Below are 14,682 nucleotides of genomic sequence, written 5' to 3' on the forward strand. Positions count from 1 at the left end.
AAACAGACAACAAAACCGGTGTTTGCTTTCATATAAACAGTGATATTTTATTTGTTTAAAAAAAAAAAAAAAACATGCATTCAATGCATATTTTGACATATTGAAGATATATGAATACTCAGGTTTGTTGAAAGCAGTGTGAGGAGAAAGAGCATCAATTCATAATCCTGGTTGTACTCACTCAGGAGGGCCTCTCTGTCCAACCTTGCTGCTCTCCACTGTTGCTTCTCAAACACAACACTAAACAGAGAGGGGGGGGGGGGGGGGGGGAAAGAAACACAATTTGAACATTTTATTTCCTCCCAGCCTGTATTGATTGTTTTGATTTCCTGCGGGTGGCACTTCGTTTCTGATGTATTAAAACGCCCTGAGCTGCTGTGGTGAAACAGCATTGAGAAGAGACCGTGGAGAAGAGCCCATCACTGGGAGCGGTGCAGATTTCAAAGAGGAGAGCGCCACCACAGCCTCACCCCCTCCTCCCCCTCCTCCTCCTCCTCCTCCTCTCCCGCCCACTTCCATCAGTTAACGTGTGGGAAAGGTTTCCATCACATCAGACACATCAAAGTGTCTCTCTGGATCCCCGAGGAGGAAAACAGGAGGAAAGAGGGAGGGGTAAAAAAAAAAAAACAGAAAAAAACAAACAAACGGAAATGGGTTAAAATTCAAGGGAAAGAAATATTTGTGCAACATTCAATAAACATGATTTCTCACTCACACAAACACACACACACGTTAAAGAATTATGGCGCACTTCACTACCCGGCGCGGTAAACGACATCAGTGAAAACGTCTACAGCACGAAGGTCGACACGTGTTGCATAATTTAGTCGTTTATTTAAGTTTTCATGCTTATGGCTGCTCCTTCTCTGACAAAGCAGCAACCTAATAAAGTGAAAGTGATCCGGGAAAGATCTACTGACATCTGGCGACGGCTCACGGTTCACCTGCACGACTTTTACAGGAACATTTATTTTCTATCAGCTCGACTATTATTACTCCACATTAATTAGTTTGTCCGGGACGTCGATTAACGTTTTACCAATTTCTGACGTTTTTTTTTTTTTTTTTTTGTTACATGACAAGGATCAAAACGTTTTTGTTTTTTTTTCTCGTTCAAATTTACGAGACACTCATCGTCCTAAGAGCAACACGTGCTGATGAAAGTGGATCTGCGCTAAGGCCGGTTTTAACCGCGCGGATTAATCAGTGTTAAAAGCTCATTCAGATCGATATGTTCAAAAAGGCTCAATTAAGGTTTTTTTCTTTTTTTTTTTTTTTTTTAACCATGACATACTAACAAATGGGTTTGTTTTAAGACCTACTTCCTCATTACAATAGATTGTGAAGATTACACACTAGAGTATACTTTCATTAACGTAGCAACTCCAAAACTTTGCATTTTTGTTTTGTTTTGCAAAAGCATTACTGCCTTCTTAATCTTTCTGATTAGCATTTATTTTCTTCACATTAAAGCCCTGCGTGGAGTCAGTTTAGCTTCAAATCATTTTGGTCCTCGTATTGCCCTTTTTATGTTCAAGAGAATATTTGCGGAGCTTTCTGAACAACAACAACAACAACCTGTTTCCCAAAGGAAAATAAAAAAAAACAACCTCTACTACAGTCAACACACGCACAAAATCTAGGTTGGCCCAAAAAGACAACATTAATAAAGCAATGTTTGCACTGCAGCCTTGTTAGATCTGAAGGATTTATCTGCTGGAAGAGATGACTTAAACTTTTAAGAATTTAAACTGCAATGAATAAATAAATAAAAATAAAAAAAAAAACTTGTTTAAAGTAAAACATAATCAGTGGAGAATAAGTTAAGAATAATGGACTCCACTGAAAATATCATTCTTCAATCGCTTGTACAAATCCATTTTTGTTTCCAGGTCAATATGAGACATTTGTCTAACTGTTAGATTTAACAAGTAAATGCAAACCAAGCAGGGACAATTTGAGACTCCACTGTTTTCTACAGTTGACTGAACTATACGACCTTTAAAATCAGCTGTTAACTAAAGAAATCTCATTAAAAACATGAGATTTAACAACCAATAAAAAAACAACAACACTAATTTTCAACAAGGAATGTACACACAGGTTAAAATACACAACCTCAGTGTGAACATTACTTCATTAAGTGCATTTCTTAATCTTACCACTTGTCTCAAGTTTGATAGCCTAATTTTATAAAACAGACGCGACTATTTATTTAGCGCACGGAATTTTTTTTTAAGGACTTCTATTTAATTTTGTCTTTTAAAATATCAACGTCTTCTTTGCAGGAACAGCGAGCACATAATGCATTTTACCAGCTACTCATTTAAATACTGTAAATGCACCTTAAAGTTAAGAGCTTTTATTTATTTTTTTTTTACATTATTTGAGAGTAACAACTTTTACTTTTCCGGAAGATTGAGGTAAAACCTATTTTAGAAACTGATACTTTGGTTATTCCTTTTTACAAATTATTTTTGTGAGTATTAAAACAGTGACAAAATATCACCTCAAATGAAATAACATAACTTTACAAAATGCTCTAACTTCCGTAGTCTAATCTGCATTTTCTTTGAGACCCAATTTCTTTGGTATTAACCATAAATCGTAGTTTAGTCTCACTGGAAAGGAGCACGTAGAGTTCAAGGATCACAGGAAAGAAAAGAAAGAAAAAAAACCAACACATTTTCAAACTCAGAATTTTATTATTCAGTACAAGTAAACGAAACTGAAGGCGACCATCTTCATCCTCTCCAGAAATGTGAAATGTACTTCTTCCGCGTCGGCGTTGGAGGCTGCAAAATATAAGTCACACCTCTCTCTCCCGTTTATCTCGACTTGTGACGCTCTCCTTCCAGGGACTCAACGAGACGTAAGACTATCGCCGGAGGGTTGTTTGCGCACTAAGCATCGCTTCACAAATAAAATCAATCGGGGTGGAGGGGGTGGTTGGATCAATGAAAAATTCGCCCCAAAATATGCTGGCGTGTTTTGTAGAGGGAGCAGAAACTCTATAACATACACTCACGTCCTCGTCCTACCCAAAGAGAAACGGAAATGGATGTTTTACCAAAAGCTACTGGGACACCGCTGGTATGGAAGAGAAGCAGTCTAAACTGCTCACCGAAAAACTAAATGACAGTACATCCTTTTGGTACCTTCTTAGCAAAAAAATGTCTATCTTCGGATTTAACTTGGGTGGGTGGGCGGGGTGGGGGTGGTGAGAGATAAAAAAAAAATAAAAATAAAAAGAAGAGAGAGAAACGGTTTGCGACTAGTTGACTTACACTTGACTGCATGCATGCACTCATACCATGCACACGCTCTATATCAAACTGACGCGCGATTCCATATTTAATGCAATACTGGAACATATAACACAAAAAGTGAATTATATATATCCACCTCTTATTTCCTTTAATCTTCTGTCTTCACTCCGCAGCTCAGCAGCCCTCTCAGAGCCTCCGTGTTCTTTATGTTTCTCGGTGTTGTCTCTCGTCCTCCTGCGCCCTCTAAACATCCTTCATTCTTTGCCTTTTGCAGTTTTCTTCGCGTAGCTTTTGAATTAATTCTTCTTCAGTGTAACTTTTGATGCCCAACTTAATATCTGTACTTTTATCCACCGTTTCTCTTCATTTCAGTGAAGGAAACGGCTCAAAACTACATGTCCAGTCAAAACCGTGGGGGTAGAAATGGTCTTTTCGGGGGGAATCTCGGACCCCCGCCTCTCGGGCCAGGATGTTTGCCTCTTAACCTCGGGTCAGGGCCTTGAAAACGAGGAAACGGTGGACATGGGGGTCCTCTGGGGTGTGGGTGGTGCGCTGGGTGGGGAGGCCGATGTGGAGGTCGCAGACCGGGATGACGGATTTCATGATGAGGAGGTGGTCTCCTTGGAGTGAAGTGCAGACGAGGGGGGCTCTGCCGCTGGTAGTTGTGGGAAAAGTACGGGTCCTCTGAGGGCGAGAGTGGGGGAGTGAGGCGCCCTCGAAGTCTGGGGTAGTGGTGCGGAGGGCTGCCTGCCCTGTAGTACAAATCTCCTGGGTGGTGGTAGGGATCCCGTTGCCGAAGCTCGTCGTGGTAACGCAGGCTGTCTGAGGGAGGGTGTAAATCCTCAGGGTGTCGCAGGCGATGTTGGTCAATGTCGAACACCGGATCATCTGAATGAAACAAGGACTTGTGTTGGTGGTCATGGACCACCATCCCACTGATGACACTGTCGACTCTGGCCCCCATCACGTCCCCTGTGTCTCTGCCAGGAACCGGCTGCTGCCCCGGAGGAATCATGGTACTGCTGGTCAAGGAAGGAGGGGCGTCAAAACTACGAGGAGGTGGAGGTAACCGTGGGACAGGGGGAAGGGCGGTTCTGAAGAAATTTGGGGATGTGGTGGCCCCCTGCTGGGAGATCAACTCTTGAGGTTCCCGAGCTTGCTCGGCTCGGTATGGATAAAGTCCTGAAGTCTTGTTTTCTACAGCCCCTCCAGGCATCTTCGCATTATAGCCACCGGGTGGCTGAGAGCCCCCTTCGGGGTAAGTCTCACCATACCAACTCCTTTCACTCGCCCCTTGAAAGCCCTCAACTGTCTGTGTGCTACTGGCACCGCCTGGGGCTCTTTCTCCAGGCACCGGCCCTCCCGTTTGCACAGATATGTGTTGGTAATGTGCAGCTGGAGCAGTAATCCCATGTTCCGACATCCCCTGTTTGCCGTATGGGTACGGCTGGTAGACCTGCCCGTTCTGAGCCACACCTGGCTGCGTGCGAGCTTGCTTTGGGGGATTGTTAGGGTTCTGCTGGGTGCTGTTCTGGTATGCATTAAGAGCTGCTTTCGCAGATTCACCAACAGATGACAGGTTTATGTTGGAATCAAATGGGGCCGCTACAGGCTTGTCCATGATTTCATCTTGAGTCGGGGTGCCTCCGCCCTCGTCCCGCACCGGGGTCCCGCCCTGCGTGTCTGTGCCAGCTATGGGGCTGACGCTCTCCCCACCCGGAGCTGCGTTTGTAGAAAAACCCAGGTCAAACGTATTGAAAGCAGGGTTGCCCTGCAGAAAGCTGTGGATTTTAGACTCTAAACTTGTAGAAGACAATGACGGTTCCGGTTCTGTTATTAAATCCATGTCTCTATGGAGAGCCTGGACCAGGACAGAGGCTGCGTTTGAAGTCTTAGGGGGGAGTTGTGTGCTGGAGCTCTGTTTTACAGTGGAGCTGGACGAAGAAGGCACAGGTGCAACAAAGGAGAGAGACAGGCTCTGAGAGGGTACTGCTGATGCAGATGTGGATGAGGGAGAAGGAGGGATCTTGCCTGTACTGGAGGAGTCTGAGTCGACATTTGCAGCCGAACTGCTCAGGAGAGAAGAGATGCCTGAGTGTTGAAAAGAAGAACACAAGATGTATGTTAATCACGTGTGCAGCTCTGATTGTACGAAATGAGATCGTTTTTGTTTTGAAACTAAGCAAAAGTCTTTTTGATTCTCACCTGCGCGGCTGTCTGGACCCTGGACTTTGGACAGAGCACTGAGGAGCTCTGCAGGACACATGTCCACGTCGGAGAGGAAGTCGAGCAGCGAGCTGGCGTCCCGTGAGACCGCAGGGGCAGCAGGTGCGGTCTTCACTGAAGAGCTAGCCGGGGCAGCCGGGGGAGGAGTCTCGACTGATGTCCCTGCAAGACCGAGAGGGACACTCACCTATACAGTAAATCAGCACAGTAACTCCTCATTGAGAAAACGTATATAATCAACGTATTGCAATGTTAGTATTTCATAGCAAAAGACTCGACCTCAGCACAGAGCATAATAAATACTTCAAATAGCATACTCTCGCCTACGTACACTTCATTTCAATTTGAAAGAGTTGAACATCATGACATATGTGGCGCGTCAGGGAGTCATCAAGAGGCAAAAGTATTATGATGTCAAGAGTGGCCACAAGAACTCACCCGTGCTCTTCATGACTGAGCTTAAACTGTTCAGGATGGAGTCAATTTTACTCATGGCCACACCTTCCCCAGCTGCTGCGGGGGTGGCGGCAGGCGGCGTGACCTGTGTGACGGGCGGCTCCGCTGCTACCGACGGCTCGCTCTCCGCGGGGACTCGAGATGACGCCTCTGGGCTGGGAGGGGAATCAATCTGCCTCTCAACTGAGGAGGAAAACATGGCAGTGAAAGCAGTGACAAGAGTTTGGATGTGCAACTAGTCTATGTGGTGACGCAGATGAATGCAGTCACATTTTTCTCGAGGGCAGGAGAAATCGCATTAATTGATTACTCAACAGTTTTACCCAAGAAACGTTCCTCTTAAAAAAAAATAAAAAAAATAAAAAAATGCCGTGACTTGTGAAACTAGATGTATAATTTACATGACGGGGTTAAAAGACGTCCACAGTGAACTATAAATTCAAACCAAAAGAGTCGGTTTTGTATTTCACCAGTTGATGTCACAACTACAATCCGAGAGGGGTGTATTGTATTGAGCACAATGCCTCCATCTGAGTGAGTGGTTCCCAACTGGTGGGTCACGTCCTGAGAGTGGCCGTTTGAGTGCGTCGCGAAGGTGTGTGTCACAAACAACAAAAGTTAACCAAACAAAAGTCAAACTTGTTGTACGATTTATTTTGGACAGACATTTCCCAGGACACACAAGTGTGCGTGCAGCAGCTGCCATTTTTGTCACGACAATAACGACCAAATTTCATGTCCCAACATCACATTCATACAGTTCAATTTAAATTCTTGAGACTTCAAGAGCATCACTGGCACACATGTCTGCAATTCAAGACAACGTATGCCTTTTTATTTTATTTAGTTTTCATCCTTAGTTCCACTTGTGTTACTTTTTTTTTTTTGTGTGGTTTATTTCATGTTTTTAACAGTGCTGAAAGGCACTGTGTATTAGTACACTAGAAAAAACAAAAACACATTTGAATGGCTAAGAAAAAAAAAAAGGGAGTCCTGAGGCTGGATTAGTGATCTAAGTAACTGCTGACACATTCTTTCACTCCGTTATGATTCAGAGTGACAATGGGCTGTTCACACTCTCACAGAACTGGAGTTACATTCAGATAACTTCTATTTTGCTTCGTCTCATTACTGGACATGCCCTGACACGTAGTTCCCTTTGAGTGGGTGCACATCAGCTACAGTGTAGCTGTGACAGCCATGTGCAGAAACTTTTTAGCCTCTCCCTGACGTACAAATCCAACCCCGTTTCGGAAAAAGTCATCTTAATATTGTATTAAAAAAAAAACCTCACTGTGTGGTCACAAAGACCCGTCCTTACCTATGATGCCACCACCATTGTCCATTTCCTCCTCTGAGAGCTCCATGTCCTCCACTTCACGATTGTCATTCTCCCCGAGAACATCTATGTTTATGGGGGATCCTCCTGGTGAGGACAGGGGGCTCGGTGCCGGTGGCTCTGCCTCGTCATCCATCGCCGAACCATCAAGATCGGGATCGGGGTGGGCCAGTCCCAGACCGTGAAAAGGGGACTCGGAGCCCGTTGGAGATGGAGCGTCTGCAGAGGGGGAGGGGATAGGGGAATCGTCCAGGTCTGGTAAGGTGGCCTTCAGGGAGTCCAGCTTACGCTTGAGGTGGGACACCCGGTTAGCAAACGTTTGGTAGGCCTAGTGAGGAGATGTAATGGAGTTTTAATTAATGAAATGTAAAACAAAAACAAAACACAATCTACCAGCTGCTTTTATGGTCGTCTTATAATTCAAAACCACAAACTTGAAAAGGAGTAGAAACTGTTGAATAAAAACATCTAGAAGTTTTGTTTTTTTAAATAAAAAATAATTCAACACAAAAACAAAGGGAAATATCTCGCTTGTATGAAGCATGTAATTTAACACGTTCTTAATTTTCATAATCAGACCACAGTTCCAGTAAATGCCATCACTGTTTTGTTTACTTTGTTTTGATAATAAGAGGAGCTGTTGAGTAATTTTTGTTAATAAAGCAAGTTGTATTTGAAGAGGCTTAATTTGTGCCTTAATGCCTTCAGCAGAGCTTGAGTACTTTTAACGTGGAGAAATCATGGGAATTTTACAAAACAGCAAACAACCGCACTGTCATACCGTGGAGATTGGTTGAATTTACATGAATTATTCCTCTTCCTCCAAGTTGGCAATTCCCAGAGGGACCGACTTAGGTTTCCTTGTGTACGAGAACTAAAATATGAACTAAACAAATACCTGGCTGTTATTCCCTCCGTCACTTACGTTAGCAACAATCTTGACCTCCTTGTACTGCATCTCATAGAAGATGTCTGCGTTGCTCAATGCCTCCAGGACTGGAGGTCCTATTTTGCTTTGTTTGTCAAAGAACTTTACAAACTCCTGTAGCTGTGCACTTCCTTCCTCAAAGTCCCTGGAGAACCTCTTCCCTCCTGCTTTATCTGCAAGAACCAAACAAGTAGAAATAAAGTTTGAGCGATTGTGAAGAAGAAGAAGAAGAAGAAGAAGAAGAAGAAGAAGAAGAAGAAGAAGAAGAAGAAGAAGAAGGAAAAAAGAGACACAAACGGTAAAACTTTGCTGATCTTAAAGCTTGTCTGTGTGTTGCAGTAGGTTAGACAGTACGGCTGTAAGAGATGACTTGAGCGGGCACCTTTGAGTTTCTTGAGGGCATCAGAGCTGCAGATGTCAACCCTCATAGCTGCCAGCTGTTTCTCTCTGAGGTCAACCTCCTCCAGAGATTTCTTGTACTTGGACAGTTGGTCTATTAGCGCCTGGGGCTAAAAGCAGAGGGAGCTCACAGTCATAACATCAGATCAACGCGATATTTGCGTAAAGAATTCAAACGAGGGCGATTGTGCTTGTACAAAGATTACAATTGTACTCACCACAAACTCAGCAACGATCTTGGACCGTAGATCCGCTTTACACTCAACTGGAGCTTTGGGAAATTAGAATTAAAATTAAAAATTAGAGGTCGCATCGAACAGCTAAATACCAGTGATATAAAAAACAAAACTGCTTTATATAAAAATAAAAGTAGACATGAATAAAATAACAACACACTGCAGCTAATGACACCAGGGACATGAGATATTCATAAAATATTTAAATGAAATAATCAACACTTACTTTTTTGCTCCACAGGTGTCTCAGGGGGGGACTCGTCTTTGACTAAGGTACTCCTAAGATCCCCAATGAGCGTCCCTGAATACACATCCCTCTCCTCCCAGATGGACAGTATCCTCTCCACTGATTTAATCACCTTGGGGTCACCTTCATAGCTGCAGAACGGCGAGGGGATAATGGAATAAGAACAACGGACGCAAAAGGAAATATGCTCTTCGGTATAATGACAGCTGCTTTATTCACGTGTGAGGCGCGCCTTCGACTGAACAAAACAAATGCCAGGACAAAAGAAGGGGAAGAAACAAAAAAAGGACAATGGGGACACATAATTAAACATAGCCATAACACTAAGTCAGGACTATCTGGCTGTCCGCCGTGTAACACCACGTCTCTACAAACTACTTACTTGACCAGCAGGAGGGCGTCCGGAAGCACTTCAGCGAATGCCGTACGGTAAACAATGGCATTTTTCTTTTTACAGTTCTGGATGATGTCGTTGGCGAGGTACAGCATGTTGAGTCTCTGTGAGGCATCGGCTGTCGGAGGGAAGACAGATAGTGATGTTAGTTTTACTGGGGAGGCACGTGTCCTGCTGAGGCTCGTCTCTTTCAACAGTTTTTAAAACTATTAAAAGATTAACATATGAATGTATTAACTATTAACTATTCTTATTATCAACCAATTAATCATCAAACTGACCACTATTGATCACGTCTAACCATCATTACGATAATCGAAACAGATCACAGATTAGTCTGACCAGCAGCCAAACACAAGAATGTGTTGATTTTTTTTCATGTTATTAAATAAGAAAATAAAGCAAATAAAAATATTTTCAAAGCTGTAAATGTAAAATGTCCATTTTTACTTAACAAATGAAAAACATATTCGAGTCACTCAGACAATATCCAATAATGAATTAACATTGTAACTCATTAATCCTCAATTAAAGATGCTCAGTTCCACTTTATTTCTGTTCTAATCGGATTCAGATAATTGAATTTTTATATCTGCCGATATTGATCCGATACCAATAACAGAGCTCTTTTTTTTTCCTAGAATATCACCGCCGTAACGGAGCAGATGGATCCAACCTCTCGTCTACACCAATGAACTTGTTTCATTAAAGACCCAGAACGATCAGAAGGCCACGAGAGAGCACGCAGTCGGTGGCTATAAATGACATTTAACCAACAGCAGACTTTGAAACATGATGCCACACAATCATCACAAGCTCTGTTGTTATTTACATTTATGTGATGCAAACAAGAGCTCACAATAAAAGCCTATTTATAGTTTATACACAGACGGTATTATTTCAATTCATATAATACCGGTGCCAACATGATCCCCAAGTAGTGATACAGACACCAAATCAATACGTTCAGTCCTAGTTTACCGACTGAGGACACCTTTTCCCATAAAACTGTTTCTATAATTCCCCAAAAAGACAACTGTATGATGCATTTATCTCAGCGAAAATATAAGTGAGCAAAACTAAGAATCAAACTAAACACTCTGGAGCTGACAAAGGTCTTGACGATTTTAGAAACTCTGCTGCAGACATAATTTCCTCAGTAGTTTAGAGGATATAATAACCAACCATTTATATACACAAGACCAATATTATGTCGTCAAAGCAGCTGGTTTCAACTCACAGATAATACATTCAAAGTTTCCATCGACGCGCAAGAATTCAACAGATTAAAGCAATATTTCGTATTTAAAGCACAAACGTCAGGAGTAAGAAATCTGTGACAACAGCGGGACAAACAAAATGCTGTTGTTTCATTTGTTAAGCTGAATGTTTTTTCCCCCGTCCCCACCAAACATTTTTACAAGGTAAACTGACATTTGAATACGCTGACCACTAAAAATGTGATCTTGCCGGCAGAACAAAAACTGATAAAAGTGTAATGCATTCAAGGACTCTATTCTGTTCTCAGTCAACCTGCTGACAACCAACACATTTTACAACAAACTGTTATAAACACAAACAGAAAGACGTGATTGAGCCCAAACACGCCTCTGAAACGCTAAAAACCTTCCCCGCAAGAGCTGCCACGGTCAGCAAAGTTTAGATGACCGTGAATTGTCGTATAAATAATAACGATTAATATCGTAACGATCTTTTTCTGTTGATTTTACGTTGACCACCAAGTTTTTGCTGCAAATCACACACACAACCTCCACTGCTCCACATTTACTGGTGCTGATTCTCCACTGATGTGCAATCAAACCGCTTCAGGAAAAAGTGAAACGAAATGACCTCACCAGAAGCACGCCAGTCACACCTCGATGACAGATGAAAATATGATATTTCTGTTAGTTTCATTTCGTTATTTCTGTACGAATGCATAGAAACAATTCGAACAAATGTGTAAAATGACTGCAATCAGCTCAAACTATAAGGGCATTACGTCATAACTGTGACAGGTACATTCACCACTTTTATAAAGTGTGAAAGTAAAGCAAAAGTTTAACAGAAAACCGACATCTGCGATCTCCAGCCTCGATAGATTGAAAAAAAAAAAACTGAAATTATTTTGGAGCATCAAAACAGTAATACATCAAAAACTGTTTCCTGTATTGATCACAAAACGTGAAAGTGTTAAATTATAATTGAATACAAATGAAGAAAGAAATAATCGGTTAATTTATTATCCACTCATCTAATTTAATTTAAAGTCTAGACCATTGATTAAAAAACACAGACCTCTCCAGGTTGGCAGGAAGCTCTATGAATTCAACCTTCCTCAATAAAGCTGCCATTATAACAGAAAAACAATAAATGAATAAAGATCACTGCTGGAATCAGCTGACAGCTAACAGGAAATTAAAAAAATCCGCATAGGGAAAGTGATTACGGCTAAACACCAACACAAGGTTACTGAACTCTATTATTGTCGACCCTACATGTGCCACTAACTATTTCATTCATTATCAATTCATCTGTCAACTGTGAATTTTGTCCGACAATATTGTGGAAAATGGCCATCACAATTTTACACATACAAAAGGTGACAACTTATTTTGTTACATCAACCCAAAAATATTGAATTTACAGTGATATAAGACAAAGAAAACCAGCACTGTCTCACATGTAGAAAAAGTTAAGTATTTCACCTAAATAAATGACCTAAATGCTTACTTAGCTATCAAAAGTGTGACTTTCAAATGTTCCTTTCTTGTTTAATTACTTGAATAAAAGCAAAATCCAAGCCGTTGTAGCAGATGGGCATCATGTTTATTCATGTGATGAGTTTACAAAATATATTTATTGCCTTATGTATTATTTCAGCTTTAAAGACTTTTAAAGATCCCGGTGCCTTGTTTTCAGCTTATTCACTGACAATGATTACCCCGACACTAGGCACCTTAAATATCATTATTAATGGACTTTACAACACAGAGAAGGGAAGTTTACAAGTGAATTAGATATTGGGGATATTGTAACAAAAGCTAATGCAACACTCAAACAGCCACGACACGAAGGCCAGCGAGAAGACAGCATTTCAGAAGGCAGCACAACTTATTGCTGTTAATGAATACACACACCAAACAGGCCTCGCTGGGTCTGTCAGCAGAGGACCAGAGACCAACTTTAAAAAGGTCAGTCCTCACATCATCTCTTGCTCAAAGCTCACACATACTCAGAGGCACTGACACAGGACGACAAACAAGAGACGACGACGACAGCAGCCAAGACCTCACCTGAGCGCAAATGCAGGACTGACAAGATACTAACTAATCAATCAATCAGTAAAAAAACAAAAAACACAAAGCATTTTATCAACTCTGTTTCAAACTATTATTCGAACTCGATGACAAGTCTCAGGTCATAACAAACAACCTCAAGTAAGTAGCTGCACGTTTAAATTTACCCGTCTAGGGGCCCTGGATGAAGACCTATTCAGCCCTTCATGTTTCCGTTCAATATATTTTGCGAAGTAACCCAGAAATTAACCAGTATTATAATACGCATGTCAGTGAGTTTGTGAGTTTGAAAACATGACTTAACGCATAATAATAAAACAATTAATTGATTAGTGAAATTAAATGTCAAATATTATGATTGTATTTGGTCTTCCATGAAATATCTTAAGGGTGTGCACTGTTGGTCGGGCCAAGATAAGATCATTTAGGCTGCATCTGAAGTTTTAGGCAACACATGGTCGACCATTTTCAAACAGTCATTCGATTAACACAGAAAATAATAAACACACTAATCAACAATGAAAATAATCGTCGTGTGATGCCACTCACGATGCATTTGGAAAAACGTAAACTTAAATAAATATCAAACTAAACAAACACCAAACAAATATTAAACTTAAAAATAATATTAAAAGATCACAAAAGTATAGCAAAAGCTGGTTCTGCTTCCCAAATATTGTGTTAAGCAACTGAAGTACACACACACACACACACAAAATAAAAAGGGAACTGATGCACATTATGTGTGACTGTGGAGCTCGGGGACACTTTACCCCGATGGAAATCCGGTTTGACCTGCACTTTGACCGGGCACCACATCGAAAAACGAAAAAAAAAAAAAAAAACTTCGCAGATAGCGCGTATGTTTATCCAGTAAACAAAACGAGGCGGCGTTTGTTTTACATTAGCAAAGACAAAAAAAAAAAAAAAAAAATCCTTATCGAGCGGGAAATCGTGCAGCTTCGAGGTGAACGACGAGCGCGTTTTTTTTTTTGCATCTCCACAACATCCCCCGGAGGGCTGCGATGCATCTTCGTGTCGGTAAGTCAAAGGCAGTGAAAATACAGTTGTGCCCAAACGAGTTCACACACACACGCACACACACATATTAGCAGTTGGTAACGCGAACTTACATTTCCTCAAGCACTTCATCCAGTGTCGCACAATCAGGCTGTGGTACTTCTTGTTGTCGATGCACCACGTCGATAGCCCCTGGATCGAGTCCATCGTGTTGGTCAAGCTCTGGAGCTTCCTGTCTAAAGCCGACTCCAGAGAGCCGCCGGGAGCGGCTCCCGCTGCCATGTCCGGAGGAGCTGCTCGCGCCGCTGCGCTCCACCATTCCCGGACACCGAGCCCAAGTTAGCCGAGGCTAGCACTTAGCTCAGCGTGCCGGACAGGTATCGTTGCATTTCCGCGGCCGCTCAGCTCCCACCGTGACGCCACTAAAAGCCTTAAAAGTTCGGTAATGTTGTTTTCCGGTCCCCCTTTTTTCCTTTATTCGTAAATTATCCACTGCGGGCTTCTGCGTCTAAACTAACGGTATAAACATTCGGAGGCTAAAACTTACGACATCCTGTTGGTGGTCTGTTTACTCGTAGCTCGTGCGGCGATGAAGAGCACTTCCGCACACATGACGTTATTATGGCGCCACCTAGTGTCACGGAAGATCACATTTGTTAGCCCCACCTGCTGCTTGTAATTGGTAACACAGGGGAAACTGAATGTGTAGTGTTTTAAGAAGTATTCTTTCCTTTTTAGTATATAAGTAGCAGTACAACGATGTTAAAACTGCTCCACTCCAAAATTTCACTCAGGCACACTATTCTCGGCAAAATACCACTATTGGTTAATTAATTCTGATGATGTGAAGCTGAATTTCAATATTCATA

The 14,682-nt window shown here is 42.0% G+C and overlaps 2 protein-coding genes across 6 annotated transcripts in view; both read right to left on the reverse strand.

Moving 5' to 3' along the window:
* celf3a (cugbp, Elav-like family member 3a) overlaps positions 1–453 on the reverse strand; it is a 31,603-nt gene extending 31,150 nt beyond the window's left edge. For 3 of the 5 annotated variants that reach the window (XR_011310688.1, XM_069693349.1, XM_069693340.1), the window contains exon 1: positions 182–453. The gene's annotated coding sequence lies outside the window, so the exon portion shown is untranslated. The remainder of the gene's footprint in view (positions 1–181) is intronic. The other 2 variants (XM_069693356.1, XM_069693329.1) reach the window with 1 other exon arrangement.
* Positions 454–3,405: 2,952 nt separating this feature from the next.
* Positions 3,406–14,389, reverse strand: rprd2a (regulation of nuclear pre-mRNA domain containing 2a). The gene is given in 11 exon segments (XM_069693282.1): positions 3,406–5,360; positions 5,475–5,657; positions 5,934–6,134; positions 7,273–7,618; positions 8,216–8,391; positions 8,601–8,727; positions 8,836–8,888; positions 9,080–9,231; positions 9,483–9,612; positions 13,927–14,065; positions 14,067–14,389. Coding segments are annotated over 11 exon segments (3,261 nt in total). The 5' UTR covers positions 14,133–14,389; the 3' UTR covers positions 3,406–3,672.
* Between the last annotated feature and the right edge of the window lie 293 nt (positions 14,390–14,682).

Source organism: Brachyistius frenatus, unplaced genomic scaffold, assembly GCF_029030835.1.
Source record: "Brachyistius frenatus isolate BFR_SWC_R1_liver_20210118 unplaced genomic scaffold, ASM2903083v1 Contig_2, whole genome shotgun sequence".
NCBI classification, from domain to species: domain Eukaryota; kingdom Metazoa; phylum Chordata; class Actinopteri; family Embiotocidae; genus Brachyistius; species Brachyistius frenatus.